The sequence below is a fragment of the Eptatretus burgeri genome, chromosome 11, assembly GCF_056783735.1.
Source record: "Eptatretus burgeri isolate ZD-2024b chromosome 11, Ebu_testis_v1, whole genome shotgun sequence".
NCBI lineage: Eukaryota > Metazoa > Chordata > Myxini > Myxiniformes > Myxinidae > Eptatretus > Eptatretus burgeri.
The window spans coordinates 93,745,038-93,768,723 of NC_140971.1; the positions used below are offsets into that span (position 1 = coordinate 93,745,038).

Sequence of the window (23,686 nt, forward strand, 5' to 3'; positions counted from 1 at the left end):
GAATGCTGCTGCCAGTACTTCTCCAGAAAGAGGTGTTGAAACGTGGAGTTCATAATGTTGGATATTTCAAGGAAAGCATCACGCATCATCACGGTGTCGAAAGTTCAGCCTTTCGGTTGCAGTCGGTGCTGTCAAAGAGTTGCCGGCTGGGCCTTCAGTCTTTATCTTTCAAGAAAAATGATGAATATTGTGAGATTACCTGAACTGTCGGCCTGGTGTTGGCTTAAGATCTTCGGGATGTTGAGTTCAAGCCCCTGTCGTGCCACTGAATTAACACCAGGTATGGTTGACTCAGCCTGTCATCCTTCCAAAGTTGGCAAAACGTGTACCAGCTTGCTGGTAACAGGGGGAATTGCATCAGCGGCACAGCTGTGCCCCCAGAAGATGATGCAGCCAAGCAGCCACAGGCTGCAATAAAATACAAATCAATAAAATAAATAATAAATAACCTGAACTGTGGCTCATCTATAGATTTGAACTGTAATTGCTCGGGGGACGTATGTGGTGATGTCATTGCTGGAGATTCAAAGATATGAACAATACAAACCTGCCACGTGAGGCTCCATCTCTCATTCATCACGTACATCCCCGGCTCCTCCTCTTCAAATATTTATCATCACGACGTTGGTAATTATAAAATACGTGGACAAGATAAGGTGTGCTCTTTCTTTTGCCATTCTTTGATGCAACTCGATCGAGCACACAAATCGGTTGCATCCCATAGTTGTACTGGATCGGCCCGACGATGCCGAGCGTACACGTTGCACGATTAAATTCTCGAGTCACAATTGTAAACTCAACTCACAACAGTGCATGGTTTGTGCATCTTCGAGGCTTTGAGTTAGTTGGACACCATTTCCCTTTTTTTCAAGCAATCAATGAGCTTGAATTGCTATTTGAAGAGCATTCGTTCTGGAGACGAGCTGTGATCCTGGAAATGCGGGCTGTGCCGCCGTACAGCACAAGCTAGCGCTCTGGCCCATGGTGTTGAGTTCCCATCTATTTCCTGCAATCCAGTACCAAATTGCAGGAAACCAGCCCCGCCAACTCAAACCCCTGAGCGCTGCAAACCTGCTTGTGCCAGCAACGTCGGACTGCTCATGAAAATAATGAAGATGATAGCAATTGCTGTGCGATGAGCGACCTACTACTGCATTAAAAGTTAAACTACTCCAACGTACATCTATGAGTGTAACATTTACCGTATATAATAATATTGGAACAATTGATGTTAAAACGGTGCTATCGTTGTTGAAGCTCGTTCGGTGACATCGTGTTAATGGGGCTGCCACACAAAAAGTAACCCCAAAAAACACAAACAATAACAGCGTACAAACAAAGAAGACGTGCAACAATCATGCTTCTTGATTTGGAATCAAAGCGATTGGAATTTCACTCAAATATCTTTGCGATGCTCAACTTAAGATGATATTTTTGTACTTAGATGTTCATGAGTTAGTCTTGTTTTGTAAATCTCGATGATTAACGTCGTCGAGCTCCAAACTCGTCGTAACTCGTGGCTCCTTGCGAATGCTAAATGTTGGGTTGAAGAAAAGTTTTGCACTCGCGTGTCCTTCGCCGTCGCCTCGCATCACCATTTCATTAGTAGCGAGTTCCAGAGCACGTCCGGCGGGATCATAAGGAACCATGTTGCGATGCCGAGCTGGAAGAATGTTCGGAGCATAAGCTACACCTTCACTGGAACCTCTCTTTACCATAAATACAAACTGTCTGCTTGCTTTGCGATGTAGGGTAACGTGGGACAAGATGTCCTTGTCAGGAAAGGTGAAGTGGGATGCCTTCCCCACCCATGTATATATATATATATGTATATGTATATATATATATATTTTTTTCATAATCATCCTATAGATGTTGTGGTGAAACCGACTTGTGCCCCGTTACAGCCATTACTGCATGACTTTTAGCAAGTAGGTGTTGTCTGCCGCAGAGATACAATACCTGTATCAATACAAACGGCCGTGGAGTTAATTTGTAAAAGCTTTCAGGAATGCTATCACAAGCACAGCATGTCTTGCACTGCCTCTGCCCACAGACTATCTTTGCAGCATCAATGATCAACCCACAACTGATGATTAACTACTCCCGACTTTCTTTGCAAATTTACCCTTTGGCTGTCTGTGTTGGCATAGAACTTGTCAAAAAGTCACAGATGAGATGCCATGTCGGGTGAATTGTGACCGCAATGTTCTGATGACACTCAGTAGGGAGAAGTGCGTTCACGCTTGGGTTGGCTCTTCTACTCTGTCCTCGTGGCTGACGTAGCACGGGGCTGCAAAGGCCCAATAATTAACGCCGCAGAGATCTGACAATGGGAGAAACCCTCTTACCGCAATAACAGCATGCCAATTAGCAGTATGGAACGAACGTATAGCAGGAGGATGGAGTAGCATCACATACGTTCAGAACCACCTATGCCGGAAAGAAATGGAATGGGATGCAGCTTCTTGCATAGGCACCGCGGTCACGGCATGAATGCCATTGGACACACCTGGGAACACGCATCAGGAGCCGTGGAAAACAATGACCACTGCCAAGTAAAACACAACAACTACAACACATTCTACTCTACATTCGACAAAATGTGGATCACACTGTCATGCAGAATATCATTGCTTCGATGCCTACATGGATTCATGCATTGAATGATCCCAAAGGTCATGCTACCAGACAGGGGTGTTGCTGGGCACTGGGCCATGGGAAACATGCTCCAAATCTATTTTAACCCCTTGGCTACGATAGGCCACTTTATAATGATTTTTTTTTTTCGACTCTTTTTTTCGACACATGCCACTGTGCTAAAAATTTTATTGGGGATGGGGGAATCTGAGGTTTCAGGGGCCTGGGCCCCGAATCTTTTTGGAAGCAAGCGACGCCTCTGCGAGCAGATACTATTATATGTTTGTAGTCCATTTGATTGTGTCTGTATCACAGATTGTTAAAAAAAAATTTTAATTAGGGGTGTCTGTCTTATTCAGGTAGGGCAACGTATATAATATGTATCACTCAGCACCTGGCTGTTTATTGAAAGACAACAGAACGAGTCGTATTGCTGCACGATCTGTGAGCAACAAACGTCGCCTATCGTGTGAACGCATTTTCTTCTACATTGCTCTTGCACAGCTAAAGAGCAACAACTTGCGGTTATGAAGACAAGATTCAAATGATGAGCAAATCATTGTCGCTGAGTCGCTGATGGTGTCTTTGCTGCTTTCAAACGGCCTGATCTCTGACCATCAGTTTTGATTACCTCCCTCTCACTCAGCCTGACAGATGCTGCTTCTGCTCTCTCAGGAATGTTTGGAGGCTGATAATCTCAAACAAGAGGTCAGGAACATATCACTGGGGATATCTCAGGTGTGAGACGTATTCAGTCCTGTTCCTCATCCACATAAATGACCAATCCGATGATCTGGAAAACTCTCTCTTCCTTTTTTTGCAGGTGACTCCACATTATGTCAAACAGTATCTCATCCCACTGTCAGGCTGACAGCAGTTACATCACTCTCTGCTCATTTGTAATGGATTAGAGATGCTAGTCTGAAAAGTGGAACAAATCTTACAGACCTGGCAATTTTCACAGTCTCACCCTGTTGCTTTGGAAGGATTGTCAGATGAACCCACTGATCTATTTCCACTGACAGAGACTGGAAGAGGTTCAGTCTCTTGAACATCTAGGCCTAACTATCTGCCAAGACTCCTTGGCCTGACCATATAAGCAAAGCTGCCCAGCCTCAGACTGGGCATCTTCTGTTGTTCCAAGTTATGTCCTATGACCCAGAACTATTCACGGGCTACAAACCTTTTGTCGCAGCTCAATGGAGAACTGCTCTCCGCTACAGCCTGACACCCCAGCGTCACATACATCTCTCCTGGATTCTGTACAATCCAAAGCTCAAAATATTATTCTCATCCACCTCATTCAGGCTGCAAAGCACAAGGTCAGTTACTCTCACATCACAGACTGGTCAGTGGCCTCTGTTTTTTGGGGTTTTTTTTTTCTGCCTCTCTTCTAAATAGCTCCCTCTGCTCTTTGAGTTATCCAACACTTCCGAGCTCCTCCAGGATGTAACTTCTTCAATCCAGGCTTGCTGCTCACCTCCACTCTTTTGTTCTTTTCTCCTGTTTGTAGAATCGCTTTCAGAGGTTGTTCAATCCCACTTTTCACTCAAGGGCTTCAAGCAGATGGTGCACAACCATCTCACGTCATCTCCCACCACTACCCACAATTTTGAATATCCCCATTAACCCTACGTAACCTCATTCAACTCACTTAGTTGCAAGTTACTGTGTTACTTTAGTTTGAGTACAAAGTGTGCTTTGCATTTTGGGATTCTTTCAAGTTGCCTCCACCACCGAAGGTGAAGGAGGTAATAATGTTTTCACCCCTTTCTGTCTGTGATTTCTGTTTGTCTGTCTGTTAACAGGATATCTCAAAAAGTTGTGGATGGATTTGGATGAAATTTGATGGAGAGGTTGGGTGTCTGACAAGGTTGAATTGGTTATATTGTGATGAACATCCCGATCTGGATCCAGATACTGGAATTTTTAGAAGTGATTCATCACCATTGAGAGATTGGGCCAAAAACGATACATAGCCTGATATTTCAAAAATGTATTGATTGGGCCCGATATGTTCTCGTGGATCAGGCATTACATGGCGGAGGTATGCACTCTACCGAGTACCCTTCTAGTTTTATATGAAACATTGTGATGGACCTTGCCGCTCTCAGATAACTCCGAGTCTGAGGCGTCTATCTAAAGACCATGGACACCATCGACAACACGCACCTGTTGTTCGTCTTTCGGCTGCTCCCGTTAGGGGTCGCCACAGCGGATCACCCGTAATGATCCGCATACTGATTTGGCACAGGTTTTACGCCGGATGCCCTTCCTGACGCAACCCTCGTCGCCTCTTACGACACAGGGATAAGGATTGGGTTTCGCCATGATTCCGGGATGCCCTACACCCTCTCATAGCGTGGCCCAGCACAGAGCACCCGTCCTCAAGCGATCCTCCAACCCAAGCCTCCGAGTAGCCGGATTACAGGCGCAAGCCACTACGCCCGGTATCGACAACACGCACCTCTGGCTGTATATTCATGCCCAGGGTCGGTTTACTGTATGCGTGAGATGATTGAAACAGATGTGGAACTGTGGTGGTGGCTGCACAATGGACATTAATTGGCCAAGCGAACCAGAGTTACGCGCCGCACCCAATCGTCTATCAGAGGCTCATCAACCCTGGGTCAATGGCCCTCAAGCACGCGATGACACAATCATTGAGGTGACGGTTGGTTCTGTCCATGCTCTCTGCTGACTTTCTCAAAGATAAGTTTCCGGTCGTTGTTTGTCACGCTTTGACTGTTATTTTGTTGCCTCCGTGTTTACTGTGTGTTTCTCATTCGTTTTATTTCGAAATTTGTGCTAATTTGGTGAGTTTTCATCGGTCTTGTCATATCTGGTTTCCCTGGGACCTACCCGTCTTCCTGTCTTTGTGCATGATCGTGTTTATTTGTATTTTCTCCACTTTTCCCTCCACCCTCCTTCTATCACTCCCAACTACACCCCCTGTTTCACGTCTTAAATATATAAAAACAATAACAGCAACAAAATACCGTTTTCCTTCTCACCTTACACCCTACGTAATCACGTGACTTCCTGTACCATCTCTTCTTCTTCTTTCTCCCCCCTCTTCCCTGCCACTCCCACTCTGATCGTGAAGGTTTTCACCACACACCTTCATGACCTTTTCTTCAAAGTTTTCCTTTACTTTTAATTCAAATCTTCAATCTTAATCCCTAATCTTCAAAAAAATAAATAAATAGAAACAGTCTCTTACAATGTTTCAACGTCCCCTCTCCGCCCAGTTCTTCTTCTTCTTCAAAATCTTGTGTTCAATTCGACCTTTCTTTCATCCCGTGTCTAAAAATTCCATCTGTTACAACGTTTCCTTTCTCCACTCTGTCAATTCTGCTGCACTCCATCCATCTTACAAAGTATTGAAACGAATCTCTGACCAACAATTTTTTTAAATCCCATTTTGCAATACTTGTTCATCTTCCATTATTACTCCTTCCCTGTTATACCCTCTCCTTACCCCTCGCAAATTACCTCCCCCCCCCCCCCATCCGAGCATCTCTTCACTGTCCTCTGTCTTACTTGCGGTTCCCCCTCCAGTATTCCAAACTGGATGGTTTTCAAACATCTGTGAGCTCCGTTATAACCTAAAAAATGTCTCGCACTCTCATTCAGCACACTCCTCAATATCTCAAACACTCTCTCTCTCTTTCCTCTCATCACATCGACCCCTCTTCCCACCCCCTCAAATCTTGTTCCTTCCCCCGACCACTCCCACCTCTACCATACCAAGACCCAGTCTCATCCTCCCCCTCTCCCCAACTCTTCCTTCTCCCTCCTCCCCCATGACCGTGCCCACTCTCATTGTCACTCCTCCCTCTCAATTCAGCTTCCTCCTTCCTCTTCAAAGCAAACTTCTCTCTCTCTTCCCCACCCCCACACTCCCAAGCTTCCTTCTCACCCTTTTCAAAAGCTCCCCCTACATATTTCTTCCTTAATTCTTGCCCCTCACCCTTCTCTCTTAATCCCCCCCATCATCCCTCCCTTTCAAATTTCCCCCTCACTCACTGATCTCAAAGCTGCCCCCATCCACAAAGATTCCTCTTTCCCCCACCCTCTCTTTTCCAGCTTGTTCCTCCACCTCCTCCAATCTCCCTTTGCCTCCTCTCTTATTACTCCCCACTGCTACTCATCCCTACACCACCTAGCCCTTTGTCCTCCCCATCCGACCCTCTCCTTTCGCTCTTCTACAATCTGTTATCAACTGTTAACAACTCTCACTACCTCCACCTCTCCTCCCCCACACTACCCTCCCCCTCCCCTCCCATGCACCCAAAGCCTCCCCCCCTCCCCCTTTCTTAACAGCGTGGACCTCAAACATCTGGGGCCTTCGCTTTAACCTGACTGATCTCTCCATACAGGTTGCCACCGACAAACCCGACATCATCTGCTGAACAGAAACTTTCCTCCATAAAGACGTATCTGACTCCTTAATTTCTCCACCTGGTTACTCCCTCCTCCGGTATGATAGACCTGAGCTTCTTCCTGGCGGTGGAGTTGCTGTCTTCATCAAAAACTCTATTCCTTACGCCTCCATGCCCCCAGGAATACCTTTGGCTATGGCTTCCCCTCCACTCCCACCTCATGTTTATATGTGTGTTGTACCATACACCAAACAGTGATGACTCTATTTACATCTCGCTCTCCAAAAACATGGACCAACTTCTATTTTCTCATCCCAACTCTGTCTTCCTCATATGTGGTGGCATCAACTGTCATCATGCCAGTTGGCTAGGTGTGGGTACCTCTCTCACCTGTCATCATGCCAGTTGGCTGGGTGTGGGTACCTCTCTCTGGCTGTTATAAGAGAACCACCTCAGCGACGACGAATCTGGAATTTCACTAGAACTGACTGACAGGGACTTCAAGCCACCATCAAACTTCGAGACTGGTCTCCCATCTCTACTTTCTCCAACATCAACTTGTCCTGGGAATTTTTTCAACGAAATTTGCGCTTTCTCATGCACAGGTTTATCCCATGTTGTCGTCAGTTGTCCTACCCCTCATCCTGTCCATGGTACACTGAAGCTTGTGGTGAGGCAGTTGTCTTGAATCAACTTGCCTTCTCCTCATGGAAGGCCAATCCTACAGAAGGCAATCTCAGTTCCTTCCACAAAACTTGGAACAAGTGTGTATCTATCCTCAGGAGAGCCAGGAAACATCTTTCTAATCTCAAGTCTGAACTCTCAAACCTCTCTCCCTCCTCCAAATCCTGGTGGTGTCTTGTTAAGTATATTTTTGGTGTACGATTCTCCTCCCTGCCCTCTCTTACCTCAAATGGCCGCACAGCTGACACTGCACATGAAAAGGCTGAATGCCTAAACTCGGTGTTTGCTTCTAAATCTTGTGTTCCAAACCCATCGCTTTCTGTATCCAGCTTACCCAGTCGCACCAAGCTGTTTCTGGACTCTGTGTCTTTTTCTCCTGTCAAGGTGGAGAGCTTGCTGTCAAACCTCGACTCAGATTCTGCAACCGGTCCAAACGGCATCAGCCCACGTGTCCTAAAAACCTGCTGCTCTGCTCTTGCTCACCTTCTCTCTGTTCTATTCACCCTCTCATTTACTCAAGATCATCTGCTATCTGCTTGGAAATTAGCAAACATAACCGTTGTGCAAAATCAGATCCCTGTAACTACAGACCAATCAGCCTTCTCCCAATCATCAGCAAGGTTATGGAATCCTTCATCACTTCTGACATCAAATCCTTCCTCTTCTCCAATGGCTTGATTTCTGATCATCAATTTGGACTCAGACCAGGTCACTCTACACTGGACATGCTGATTCTGCTTTCCCAACAATGGATGGAGGTACTCAATGCCGGACATGAGGTCAGAGCCATATCCCTCGACATATCGCGAGCTCTCGATACGGTCTGGCATGCCACACTGCTCACCAAACTCTCTTCTTATGGTATCCAAGGCAATCTCCACTCATGGCTCACGGACTTCCTCTCCTATCACAGTCAATACATGCTTCAGAATGGAATTCTCTCGTATCCTCTTCCCATCCAGGCTCAAGTTCTACAAGGCAGTGTTCTGGGCTCTGTGCTTTTTCTGATTTTCACCAATGATATCTCAGATTCCCTGGAAAATCCTCTCTATCTCTTTGCTGATGACTCTACCCCTGTCGTGCCATTTCTCATCCCTTTGATCGGCAGGCAGCAGCCCCTTCACTCTCTGCAGATCTGTATATCTGTATATGAAAGTCACAAACTGGTCCAACACATGGAACATGTCTTTCAATCCTGACAAATCTCCCACCCTCACTTGGTCTCGCCGAAAGTACTGTCTGGAACCCTCCCCTCCCCCATCTACTTTCTCAACAATCCTCTTGAACAAGTCCTTTCAGTCAAACTTCTGGGTCTCACTATCTGCCATGATCTGTCCTGGGAAAACCACATCTCCAAGCTGGTCTCCAAAACCAGTCGCTGACTGGGTATCTTACATCATGCAAAGTCCTTGGTTGGTACACCTGAGCTCCTGACCATTTACAAAGCTTTCATCCACAGTCTGATGGAGTTCTGCTCACCTCTCTGGGCTGGTGCTCCCGCCTTACACCTAGCTCAACTTCACACTGTGGAAACCAAGGCTTTTAGGATCATTGATATCTCCTGCAATGAAGCTTCATCTTTGTGTCTCTCACTCTCTCACCAGAGGCAGGTTGGTGGTCATTCTGTCTTCTACTCTCTCCTCTGCGGCCTTGCCCCCCCTCACCGCCCTGCTCTGTCTGTGATCTGCCCGCCCCACTATATTTCCTCAGGGTGCTCAAGGTCTGCCAAAAACCCCCCTTCTGATAAAACTACCAAAATCAAGAATCACTGCTCAACTTTACTCTTTCATTCCTCTTTTTCCCCACCTCTGGAGCAAACTCCCACACTCTCTTCAATCCCATTCTTCCCTCCAGGTCTTCAAAACAGTTGTCACCACCACCTCTTATCTTCCCCCATCCAAAACCATGATCTTTTCTACCCCCGTTAATCCACCCCAAACCCAACTCCTTCAAATTCCCTGCTTTCCTTCCTGAAAGTTCCCTGTCATATCAGGTCCTGAAAGTCCCTGTGGTGTCCATCTTGTATACCCCGCGTTCCCTGCCCCATCCTTCTCCCTTCCACAGATGTCCTAATGTTTCTGTTCCCCACTGTTTCGTCATTCCCTCTCCCGCCCCTCTTGTCTCATGCCCCCTTGTTGTGCGTTGTGTGTTAGCTCTCATAGGAGCCTTGACAATGTATACAAAAAAAAAAATAGTTGAATTAATAAAACTTGACTACACTACCAATGGACTCATCGTGCATGTGCAGAACGCATCCGCTCGACATCTTGGATGTTCATATCCAGGCATCTCGCGCCCCCGTTATGGAGGCTGTGTCTGTTACAATATTGGCCTTTATATTTAAATGAGGCTTTTCTGGTTAAACAGTTCTATTGGCACAGCCTATTAGATATGAGTTTAGCAGAGCTGCACTCCCACTATGTCTCCATAGGATTGTGCTGCAGCCAATACCAGGACGAGAATTTCATTCTCAATTTTATGGACCAGTCTACCCTGGAGAAGGAGTGTCCATGGGCAGTGTTTCGGTCTTGTTGGCCCTCATCAGTGTAGAGCAGAAGCTCCTCCCCAAAACCCAGGGGAACTTTGCCTTTGCCTCATGTTCAAAGGTCGATCAACTGCATTTAAATATTTCAACTCCTTCTGCAGAACGGAGATTCATATACCAAGTGTCTGCAGTCTCTGCGAGACGACACTGAGTGTAACGAGTGGTCGCACACTCCTGTATGACCTCAAACAAGGAAATGATGAGGCCATTTGGTCCAAAATTGCCGTGTTACACTCCCAAATTAATTTTTGCTGCTGCTGTAAACAACAATTTACTTGATGTTTTACAAAAGTTTTAAAGAATATCTGATCTTGATCAGGCGACCCAACTTGTACTGTTATTGTCTATTCTTGCAGTGATTATTTAACAATTGTTTCTGTTATTCTTTATCTCGAAAGAAATACGTGCTTGGCAAAGTGTCTGTTTTAACTCTTCGTGTCTGTTTCTGACCTCAGCTCGATGACTGTGCCCTGCAACTCTCACACACGGGGACCTACCTTGACTTGGAGAGCTCGCTCGCAGAACAACGCGATGACCTCGACGGATTCTTTGATGAACCTGGGTGAGGCTCATGTTCTGCGTTGCCTTATTTGTCTTTGCTTCTTCTTATTTTTCTTCTCTTCCTGTCTTATTCTGTATCCAGCATGTGCTATGGAGTGTTGCTGAGCACGGATGTGCTGCTGATGCATTGCCTTCTGCAGGTTGAGCTGGAATTTTTTGTGATTAGGCCAGGATGCCAATGATGACTCGCAAATGTTTTCTCAAAAGACGTTGTGGTTTTTGGGATCTTGAATGTCCACCATGTAATGATAGCAGTGAGGTCCCCAGAAAAACATCCATCAGAGGGATGGTGCATTTCATGATCTAACACCCTGTCTGTGAAGCACCAAACATCTCGTAGTTCGGCCGAGAATCAAACGCAGACTCAACAGCCGAAATGTAAGTGCACCATCTCTGCACCTTCCGGTCACGACTGTATTATCTTGCTTCTGTGTAAAACCGTTTTCAGCAATCTAATTTCCTGTGTTGGAGTCAGGCAGAATTCCTCATTTATTTACTGTCATTTTGACAAATAGGAGGACCGAGCAGGCCATTTTAGACTTGCTGCTCTACCTCGAATCATGTTCATCACAAACTGCTCTTTGGCGTGTTGCTCTGTTTATACTTGTTTGTTCAGCTCTTATTTTGTCATTATGTGAGTGTTTCTTTGTGAAGATCTCTTAATATTACGAAATCACTTTGGTTTACTCTTTAATAATGCTGGTGTGCAAACCAAGTTAAGGATTGCCTAGTTTTGTTCTGAATTCGTACTTGTGCATTTGCGTGGTATGGGTAAAGATAAGGATTAAAGAAAAAAAATTAACCACACAATGAACACAAACATTCAGAACTAGAGGGGCACTCAGTGGAGTGCATACCTCTACCACATAATGCCTGATCCACGAGAACATATCGGGTACAATCAATTTTGAAATATCATGCTATGGAGAACTGAATCGTATTTGGTCCTATCTCTCAATGGTGAAGGATCACTTTAGAAATTAAATAATTCTCGTATCTAGAACCGGATTCGGATCTTCACCAAAATTGATCAATTCGCCCTTGCGACACACTCAACCCGTCCACCAAGTTTCGTCCGAATCCGTCCACAACTTTTTGAGATATCGTGCCATATATCGGTTTCGCCCTTTCTCTCAATGGTGAAGAATCACTTTAAAAATTATCACATCCGGATCCGGATCCTGATTTTTTTTTTTTTTACCAAAATTGAATCAATTTGTCGTGGTCACATACCATGTCCACCAAGTTTCATCCGAATCCATGGACAACTTTTTGAGATACCTTGCACACGAACAGACAAACAGACAGAGGTGAAAACATCACCTCTTTCACCTTCGGTGGTGGAGGTAATTAAAATGGTGATTGTCGGTTTAAGGGGGGTTAAGGAAGGTTGAGGAGGATTTAAGAGCAAGGCAGTTACAGTAAATAATTTTGACATTTTGTTCCATAAAATCAAGACAAATTTTACTCCTTATAAATCGAGGAAGTATGGCCTCCAAGGGCAGCCACAGAATGAGCATCTTCCATCACGCTAACTCCTTCCTCGGTAAATCCCAATTTCTCACAACCAACAAGGACTATGTCTGTAGCTCAATGGAATACTGTTCAATGCATAATAATTTAGATAGCTGGCAGGCAGAGTGACCCAGACGATGAGAATTCATTATGTTGGCTTATTTTCTAAAAGAATCCTAATGAGTTTGAGATCATCTTGATCACAAAATGTTTTTGACAGGTAAAGTGCAAGCTCGTACTTGACCTAAAACGAGAAAGAGCATGGAGAGTGATAAAGACTCCAACAAGAATTGATACATCCATACTCTAAGAGCGGAAAATAATTCTAAATTGAGTGAAACACCAGATTTCAACAACAAGAAGAAAAAGCACATGTTGACTTGATGCAACGATCAGATAACAAACATGGTCTCCAACAAAGAACATGGAGCAAAAATTGATCGCCACACAAAGAACTGTTGTAAGATGCTGCCTTGGCATCGCTAAAAGGGACACAAAGGAAAAACAGATGGATCAGACAGAAAACATTTCAAAATCAAACAAGAAAAAGAGCAATCAGAGATGGCAGATCCTCGCCAGGACAACACAAGATGCATGTTGAGTTAACCTTCATCTCTGTGGTCATGGTTTTTTGTCAGTTTATATTTTTACCTCAATGTCAGAAAAGTTTTTTTTTCCTGCCCATTCATTATTATTCCCTGATATCAGTATTCATCAAGACCCCTTTTATAATGACCTACAGTACCTGGATATAGTTTTTAGCTCGCCTGTTCGAAGAACAGAGAGCTATGGCGATACTCCCGGCGTGAGTGTGAGCGTCAGCGTCAGCGTGAAAATGTTAAAATTTTTGGTGCAAGTTATTTTTTCCTTTCTAATGTTTTTATCTACCACACTATTTTTTTACGCCCAATAATATATATATATATATATATATATATATATATATATATATATATATATATATATATATATATATATATATCTATATATATATATATATATATATATATATATATATATATATATATATATATATATCTATATATATCGGGGCGTATTATGTGCCGTCCGTCCGTCCGTTCCTGTCTGCACTCTAACTCCCAAAGTTTTAAAATTTCACGTTTATATTTGGTACATAGGTACAGACTGTGGAGACGGTGTGTCGCGACATACGTTCGTCATCTAAAGTGGTTGCCATGGCAACCAGGATGCTGTTTTCCACGTTGTAACACAATTCTGTATATACCTTCTTGTTCGGGCGTATATTGGGCTCACTTGCGCTCTTGTTACTGATTACAATACACAAATACATATATTGCTTTAAAATTATTTGGATCAGACTTCACTGCAATGCTTTATAAAAAATATTAATTATTAGACTCGTCTTTTAAAAACAATAAATGTATAAACAGGCGAGCATTGGGTGGCTTTGACACCAACTCTGGTAGTTTTTCTTCTCATCACACCTGAAATGTAAGTAAAATAAGTATTTATCAATATATATATATATATATATATATATATATATATATATATATATATATATATATATATATATATATATATATATTTTTTACAGGTGGGCACTCAATCAATTACCAATCGTTTTGGAAGTTGGGAATTATGCAGAATTATTAATTAATAAGTTTTTTTGCTGTCTAATTAGAGCGCTGGTCTGCTTTTGGCAACAAGCGCAGCTTGGGTATAAGCTCAAACCCTACTAACTATAACAGCACTCGGTAGAGCACGTACCTCCGCCAGGCTGAACAGTTTACATTTTGTATCCCACTGATAGGCCGGATCTGGATTCGGATTGCAACCAAAATCGAATCAGCTTGTTCTTGTCACCGACCCAAATCATCCACCAAGGTTTGTCATAATCCATCCACAACTTTTTGAAATATTGTGCTATATATCATTTTTGGCCCTATCTCTCAATGATGAAGAATCACCTTGAAAATTATGGCATCCAGATCTGGATCCAGAACTTCACCAAAATCAAATCAATTGGTCCTTGTCACGCAGCAAACCAGTCCCCGAGTTTTGTCCAAATCCATCCGTAACATTTTGAGATATCCTGCTCAGAGACAGACGGACAAACAGAGGTGAATACCTCCGTGACTTCCATGCACCTTCGGTGGCAGAGGTCTCGTGGGTAATATTGTAAGATCTCATGGGTAATATGCCATTACTCCTTCCGATCCAGTGCGAGTGCAGTAGTGGATTGGGGTCCGTTGACTCCGGTCCTCAGGCAGTATTTAATATGGGTCCACTTAACTGTAGTTCAGTTGGCTTTAAGTCATGACTGTTGGGTGGTCATTGTAAATTTTCCACGTTGTTTGTTGTTCTTGAACCAATTCCTATCATGCACAGCAGTATGACAAGGTGCATTGTTATGCTTGTATATGCAAGGCCCCAACCATTAATGTTGCTATTTACCATTATTTTTGTAAATATACCTTATCACAAGTCTCTATGTATTAACTATGCTGTGTGAAATATAGTTAATGTAAAGGACAATCAATCTACCATATAGCAAGTGGCATTTGGTTTTGCTCCTCTGGGCCTTAAAGATATAAATAATCATAAAATAAATAAATACAGAGTTCACGTCCAAGGAACTTCAACGCAGGAGAAGGCTATTAGGCCCATCAACGTCTGCGTCGTGGTTGACAACCTGTGGTTGTTTGTCTGTGCTCTATCCTTTTAAATGCTGAGCGTCAAGCGAGGAAGCAGCACGTACCATTTCAAAATCATTGGTATGACTCGGAAAGGATTCGAACCGCCGACCTCCCAGACTCGGAGAGGACGCTCCAACGATGAAGCCACCGAATCTGAAACATTGGCTCTGGAAAGTAACGGTGCATTGTGAGAAATTGTTACGTCCAACTTGGCATCAACAGATGCACCTTGGCAGTCCGTGTCATCTTGAAGTTTATGTCCCTACAAGGCCTCTTCGTGAGGTGGAAATATGTACTTGCATTCTGGAGTGCGTTTGTTGGACTATTTCTGGTGCAGAATACAACGACATGAGAAGTTTACATAATCAATGTGACAACAACATTGTTTGAAATTTGCAATCGAAATATGGTCTTTTGGAGTTTCCTCGCGGGTGTGTTTGTGACAGATATTTAAAAAAAAAAATATATATATATATATATATATATTTAAAGTATCTGTTGAGGTTCAAGGATGAGCTTTGCTATGTTTCCCGAAATCTTATGAAAAGGAACGCTGCGAAGAGGTGAGAAAGTTGTCGTGCGAATTGCAAAGCAAAAGTAAGAGGTTCGATTGACATTCCACTTGAAAAGCAGAAAAAATGGTCAAAAGGAGGAATGAAGTGAAATGGATTTCCAGAAGTAGGAAAACTGGGAGGGAAAGAATGCAGGTGACGATGAGAAGCGACGAGAAGAAAACTCAGAAGGAAATCGGATGAAGAGCGCGTACTTTGCAGAGCAAAAAAAACAAAAAAACAGTTGATTGATCACTTTGAGAACAATGACTAGTTAGGCTAAAGTATAATTTGCAGTAGGTATGCCTGTAATAATAACAATATTAATAATAATCAATAAATAAATAAATCAGAAGCATATTTCAAAGGGATTCACTGTCACCATTATTGCTGTTTTCGCACTACAATCACTTATCATCACACAAAGAAAGTCAAACAAGCGAAGTACCATTTCCCATCATCTTGTCGTAGTTCAGTCACTCAAACTCCTGGGTCTCACGATCAGCCGTGATCCTTCTTGGGTAAACCGCATTTCAAAGTTGGCCTCCAAAGCCAGACGTCGACCGGGCATCCTCCGTCGTACAAAGTCCTTCTTCCTTGGCACACCTGAACTCCTATCCACCTACGAGGCTTTCATCAGCAGTTTGATGGAGTACTGCCCTCCCCACTGGTCTGGCGCCCCTGCCTCATACCTTGCTCAGCTTGACGCCGTGGAAACCAAGACCTTCAAGATTTTTGGAATGTCCCGTGAAGAAGCTGAATCTATGGGCCCAGACAAGTTATTATTTATTTTGTTTGTATACAGTCTTGGGTCTTTGAAGAGCTTGTACTCATACACTGAATGGATCAGGGTACAACAGGACAAAAGGAACAGCAGAGAGGAAGGGGGGATAACAACAGCAAAGAGAGGAGGGGGGGGGTCACAAAGAGCAGAGCCGCAGTCCAAGACAGAGGTAGACTTGGACGAACAATGGGAAGGGAAGGGATGGGGGGGGGGCAGGAGAGGATTAATGAGGATGACAAGAAGGATACAGAAAGGAAACTCTCAGGACGGAAAACTGGACATTTGGAAGAGGGAGGAATTGGGGTGGGGTTAACGAGGGTAGAAAAGATCATGGTTTTGGATTGCGGAGGATCTGAGGTGGGGATGAACAGCTGTCTGAAGTCCTGGAGAGAAGAATGAGATCGAAGAGGATGTGGAAGTTGGTTCCACAGGCAAGAAAAAAGAGGAACAAATGAGTGGACATGAGCAGTGGGACAAAGAAGACAGAGACAAAGCATAGAGAAGACAGGTGGATGGTGTGTTTGTGTTGTACCACCTCCTTTCTGGTTTTGCAACCTCTGTCCTTTCCATGCTCTGTCCCCCAAACCTCCCAGCGCCCACAGACGGTGTATAGGCTCAGCGTTGCTGGTTCACACACTAGCCAGAAGTAAAAAGTACATAATCACAAACTATTTGGTCAATTCCGTCCAACGTATAATTTCCTTTTCATCAATTTACTTCATCAAGAAACTATAACAGTCTCAACAGTTAATGACTATGAAGTGGAATTTGGGTTGGTCGGGGAGGGTGGGGGCAGAGGGCTGGGAGAGGGGTGGTTGAAGACTTGGAGTTGAGGACTTGGTGTTTGGAGGTGAAAAGGGGGGGGGGGGGCGGTTGAGGACTTCAAGGAAGAAAGGGTTGAAGGACTTATCGTCACATTTTACATTACACGGAATTTGTGAAATAACATTCCTGGCAAACTCTCTAATTATTCCACACTGTTGGGAACAAATTCCCTGACAACAGCCCTGTGCAACCGGGCTATCTGCTCGTCTCATTATATTCCCTTAAAAAAAAAACACAATGAAAAATTGACCTCCAAAAGTGTGTTTTTGAGGAATACAATTTGAAATCGAGCAGAAGGATAAATATTAGATTAGGAGGAAAGTTTTAAGGGCGCAGCTGAAGACCGCCCGGTTTCAAAGACATTTATTCCTTGTGTGAGATTGCATACATCCTGTTATTGTTGCATCCCATGTAACAACACACCGGAGCAAAGCAACCACAATGGAGCCAGAATGAAAGACAAAGATAAGATTGAGATCACGAACAAGTACTGGATTCAACACTTTGCACGAGTGTTTTAGCTCAACGAAACATCAGGGGGGGGGGGGGGGAGAACAAGTCTTTCGAGTCCCACGACCTGTTATTATTTGTTCCATTTTTATGTTACAAAAAAATTCTCAAAACATAATTTTCATTGTTTATTTAATGCTCAAGTTCGTCTTTGCACATGAAATATATAGCAAATGATAAAACAAGGTCGTTAGTATTATGTATAGATGGTTTATTTGACAAAATGTTCCAACGGTTTTTGTTTGGGTGAAAAGGTTATTCCTGACAATGTTGAAGTCGTTCTTTCCAGTGATGATGGGATGTTTGGGAGCCGATTGCATCATGAAGATGAAAATTTTCTGGAAGTTGACTGTGCTGGAAACATTTGGAGATGTCGTTTGTGAATGTTTCCACTGGAGGAACTTTTTTTTTAAATTTTTGTCAGGGTTGATAAAGACACTTTAGTCATATCCATAAGTTACCCAATAAATTTTCTCAAAAGATCCATCTCTTTGGGAAAACTTCAGAATTATGACACACGTCAATTGTGATCTGTTTATTTATTTATTTATTTAATTATATTTTACATGGTCTAAGGCTCATGGAGAAGCTGCAACACAAATCACGCACACACGTTCAGATAAATACATGTGACAGCATTGGACTTGACTTCAGAAAAACACAGGTACTGACCTTGGGACTGATGACCGAACTTTCCATCGCACTGGGGACCGGCAACGCCAACTTTGTGACGTCGTCTTTATCTTTGCAGTCAGCGGGGCAATGAAGGAGGGATTAGATGACAAAACATGTTTGTCAACAGGGATAGCCAGTGATCCAGAAGGGGGGGGGGGGCGGGGGGGAGTTTGTGTTGTATTGCCACGAAGGGTTTTTTAAAATGTCATGCTGACAGCATTACAGTGCTGTGGGGGAACTTTGTTGTGTCTGGAAGGTTATTGTCTCCGGACGCGACCAGGCGGTGTTTGTCTATGGACAGTTTGGCTCTGGATACGTCCCGGCGGTATTTATGTCTGGACGGGAATTTGTCTCCTGATTTGCCCGGACAGGAGTTTCTCTCTGGATGAGAGTTTGTCTCCAGGCCGTGTTTATAGTATGACTGGAAGAAAATGGATTTCAGACATTATTTTGTTTCAATCTTCGCTGTTATTCTATGCAGAATCATTCTGATGAGACAGTATGAATCGTAATTAACCATCCACCACACATCTGCCTTCCCTTCCTCTCACCTCATACTGTCTTCCATTACCCCACCCCTACTCGCTTCCCCTCCCTCCTCTCTCCTTTCCCCTCCACCTTTTCACTCTCCCCGCTCTCTCTCCCCCATCCCTCTCTCCCTCTTCCCCCCTCTTTTCTCTCTCCCCCATTTAGTATTACTGTCTGCAAAGTGACGGGTGGTATTTGCTTGTGCATATGCAGGGTGTCCCCCAAAAAATACAACTTTTCATCTGCAAAGAGGATGGTCATAACATATATTTTTAAAAAAGATATATGGCTGGATAGAAAGCTGAAAGGTTGAAGGTTATTGTACCAATGTCAAAATTGCCAACAAAATTTAAATTTTGGTACAGAATCGTCGTTTTCTTTTGGACCACATGTTTGACGTAGGCTTCACGTTGTCCGATCACTGCCTGCAAACGCGTTGTCATGTTCTCCATCACTTTGGGAAACGTTTCCTGAGGAATGTTCTGGATTTCTTGGTGGATGTTTTCCTTTAGCTGATTAAGAATCTGAGGCCTAGGGTTTCCATAGATCCTGTCCTTGAGAAACCCCCACAAGAAGAAGTCTGGAGGAGTAAGGTCAGGGGAATACGGTGGCCACTCAACGTCTTGGTCGAGGGGGATAAAGCGGCCCTCAAAATGTTTGTTGAGAAAACGCCTTATTTCCCTGGCTGTATGGGGCGGTGCCCCCATCCTGCTGGAACCACTGGGTTCTCATCTGGATCAGGTTGTTTCTCCTATGGGCCTGAGTATGTAGCTCAGGTAGATAGAATTCCTGAATCATTTCACGATAGTTCCTCTGGTTTACCGTGCAAGTGCGTCCCTGGTCATCTTCAAAGAAGTATGAACCAATTATCCCATACCAACCAACCGCCACCCACATGGTGACTTTGAGAACAGATCGAGGCACCAGTTCAGTTGATGCATTACCAGGATTTTCAGTTCCCCAGTACCGAAAGTTTTGCTTGTTTACCTCCCCGGACAAGTGAGCATGGCATTCGTCCGTCATGTGAAGTTTTTTGAGGAAGTCTGCATCTTCCTCCAACTTTCCTGAGAACCAATTTGCAAAGTCTCGTCGTTTGCGTTTCTGTCGATCAGTCAGCACCATGTCCGTTTGAACTGAATTTTGTATGGAAAGGCATGAATGTCTTGGCGAAGGATCCTCTGAACGGTGGGTGCTCTTATGAATGTTTGTCTCGGCAGAAAGTCGTCGAATCGATTTTTTTGGACTCTGAACGACCGCCTGTCTCACCATTTCCACATTTTCTTCACTACGACCTGTCCTCTTCCGACCACTGTGACCCTTGTTAAGGTCACAGATGGTTCCCACATTGGTAAACTTTGCGATGGTGCACTTTATTGTCCGAAAGTTTGGTGTATGGCGCAAGTGGATACCAAAATGTCTCGAGTAAAGACGTTGCACCTGTGTGACACTTTTCGTCTGGTGCCAAAGTTCAACAATTTTCGTCCGTTGTTGTACGGTCAGTCGTGGCATTTTTCTGGCGCTTGCTTTTGTATCAAAATAAACTTCAGGGTCTCTGCAACAAGAAATGAAGCATTAGTGACAAAATTACTGCTTTTTTCTAAGATCAAACAAAGCAATTTAAAAGTTGTATATTTTTTTGGGGACACTATATTTTTATATATATATATATATATATATATATATATATATATATATATATATATATATATATATATATATATATATATATATATATACATAGTGTATATATTTTTCGTAACTCATTTAAGGCTTGTATCAAAAGGAGTTGAGAAGGGTTCAGTCATGATGAGTTAACAACCAATCACTCCATTTGCTGATAAATGACGGTTTCGCCATTGCATTTCTTTTTCCAAGTGCTGTGAAAGAGCTCCGGGCTCCCAAAACTGAGCTAAAAATCCAATTTTAAAAACATCGTTTTGTGATTGAATCAGTGCCACTGATTTGAAGCCATACTGAAACAATGTGCAAATAATGGAAGAAACTATAAATAATTTGTTTGCTTTGACCAAAGCCTATTACTTCAGGCTGTTATTACTGTTCATCCATTTATACCGCACAAGTAGACCCTGAACCCAGATGGTTGGAGTTTGGGTGAACATTCGCTGAGATGGTTTTAGTTTAACATCACAATGGCATGATATGGTATGAACTGTCATCGTCACACGGTGAGATGGCTGTCCACATTGTTAATCTCATCACACTTGGAAAGCGGACTGGATTTTAACATTGCAAGAAAACAAACCGATGAAAATAATCTGCACAAGCTCATGATAAACCAGTTCTTTTCTCAAAGAAGATTTGCATTTTGTTTTCCTTCTACTTGTCTTAACTTCACAAACTATAAATTTGTCACTTTGTCACAAAATCACGCGTTGCCACCATTGCATGAAGCAGCACAGATATGCCGGCCTTTGGCCTGGGTGCTAGTCCATGGCCCATTGGCCCAGTGCAATTGGAGTGATCCCAGGTATATAACTACAATGTATTATACAAGGAAATCAGACACAGGTGGATGCCATTCCATGCATTAACTACTCTCTGAGTGAAAGTCCCCTGCCTTGCTACCGTCTTAACTCTCCTCTTCTTTACTCTCAGGCTCTGGCCCCTGGTCCTATCATTGTCTCGTCTGTTGAATAAAACAGAGTTGTACATTAACTCCGTTGAATTATTCATGCACATAAGCCGAATGAATGTTTTTGCTTCATTAATGTACATTGGGTTATTTTTTAATATGAAATAGGCAAAGCCAAGAACCGAACGAAACACGGTAGGTTATAACTGTTCTCCTTCTTCATTTTGTCTCTGGCATCGGCTCGAGTGTGCGTTAAAGCAAACTAATTTTTATCTCTGGTTTATTGTCCTCGTTGTCTTTTACTGGTTTTTCTTCTACAAAATATATCAGTGAATGAAAATTTATTTTCCTTTTATTTTTCCGAATGAACCCAAACAGGGTGGGTTATGGGTTTCTTCTAATTCTTTTTTTTCAATCATGAAGACAATCGTTAAGAAGTGCAAGGTGGATGGTACCACCAAGACTCTCCCTATATCAGGATGTCTCTCCAAGCCGGATGACCAAGCAAGGAGGAGACCGGTCAGAGAGGCCACCAAGACGCCAATGACAACTTTAAAAGACATATAGGCCTTTATGGCAAAGACTGGTCACTGTGTGCATGTGATAACAACATCCCAAACACTCCACAAGTCTGGCCTGTACGGTAGAGTGGCAAGAAGAAAGCCATTATTCAAAAAAGCCCACCTTGTGTCTCGTTTGAGGAATGCAAAAAACCACTCCAGAGATTCTGAAGCCATGTGGCAAAACGTTTTGTGGTCTAATGAAACCAAGATGGAACTTTTTGGTCTAAATGCAAAACTTTAAGTTTGCCACAAACCCAACACAGCACATCACCCAAAGAACACCATCCCGACTGTGAAGCATGGTGGTCGCAGCATTATGTGATGGGGATGTTTCTCATCAGCAGGGACTGGGGCACGTGTCAGGATAGAAGGTAAAATGGATGGAGTAAAATACAGAAAAATCCCAAAGGAAAACCTCCTGAAGTTCACCTTTCAACATGACAATGACCTGAAGCACACAGCCAAAGCTCCAATGGAGTAGCTAAGGAACAAAAAGATAAATGTCCTTGAGTAGCTCAGTCAGAGCCCCAACCTAAATCAAATCAAAAATCTGTGGCATGACTTGAAGATTGCTGTCCATCAACGCTCCCCACGCAACTTTAATGAAGTTTAACAGTTTTGTGCGGAAGAATGGGCAAATATTTCCCAATCAAGGTGTGCAAAGTTGGTGCAGACCTATCCCAACAGAATCACAGCTGTAATTGCTGTCAAAGGTGATTCCACCAAGTATTAACTCAGGGGTGGGGGGGGGGGGAGCAGACACTTATCCGACCAAGATATTCTAGTTTGTATTTTTTATTAATTATCTGAAATTTGTGGAATTTATTTTTCACTTGGAAGTTTTGGGTTACGATGTGTAAATAATCGTGGAAAAAGTCTCATTTAATATAATTTAATTCCATGCTATAAGGTAACAAAAGGTGAAAATTTGAAAGGGGGGTGTAGACTTTCTTTATGCACAGTATTTATTTGGGGGTGTGATATGATATCCTGATTTTGCATGCAGAATGACAAATATAATTTTGTTGTTTATGCATTAAATTTATTTCATTTATTTGCTTGATAGGATCATGGAAAAGGAATATCCTTGTAGTGTATAGGTGAATCTCCATTAATTAGGCAAGGCATTTAAGTCAAAAACTCTCGCCTTGGAGCTTGCATCTCGTCCTCTTGTTTTTTTTTTTCCTTATCTCACCTGTTCAGTGAAGGGAAGGGACTTTGACTTGAGCCGAGGAATGATCATCTATTGTTTCAAGGCAGCTGCATAAACATTGCTGTGAGGGGAATATGCTGCAGTGCATTCACAACTCGTGAAATGGATAACAGCTTTTGCAACAGAACCTGCAAGGCCCCCATGATGGGGAAAGTGGGGGCACCTGTGCCCAAAATTTGGGGTACAATGACGTCTTGTGGTCACAGAATATGCGGGGGGAAAACGTGTTGATGTGGAAAATACTGGAAAAATCCTGGAAAGTAAGAATAAAAGAACCACGCTCTAAAACCCAGGTTAGACATTGGGTTGGTTAGTCATAGCAGCACAGGTTTGAGAAAGTGAACTTGTTATACCAACCATGAGTGGCACGGACAGGCCATTAGAGGTGGGAGTTATGGCTAGAGTTGCAGATACACTGAGAGGTGATTTTTTT

General features: G+C 43.2%; 1 protein-coding gene across 1 annotated transcript in view; it reads left to right on the plus strand.

Annotated features, from left to right (window-relative positions):
- The window catches only part of LOC147017678 (FH1/FH2 domain-containing protein 3-like), a 257,701-nt gene that overhangs the window by 45,990 nt on the left and 188,025 nt on the right, over positions 1 to 23,686 (plus strand). Inside the window, exon 2 of the mRNA XM_085847448.1 lies at positions 10,710 to 10,816. Within this exon, the coding sequence (XP_085703574.1) occupies positions 10,710 to 10,816 (107 nt within the window). The remainder of the gene's footprint in view (positions 1 to 10,709; positions 10,817 to 23,686) is intronic.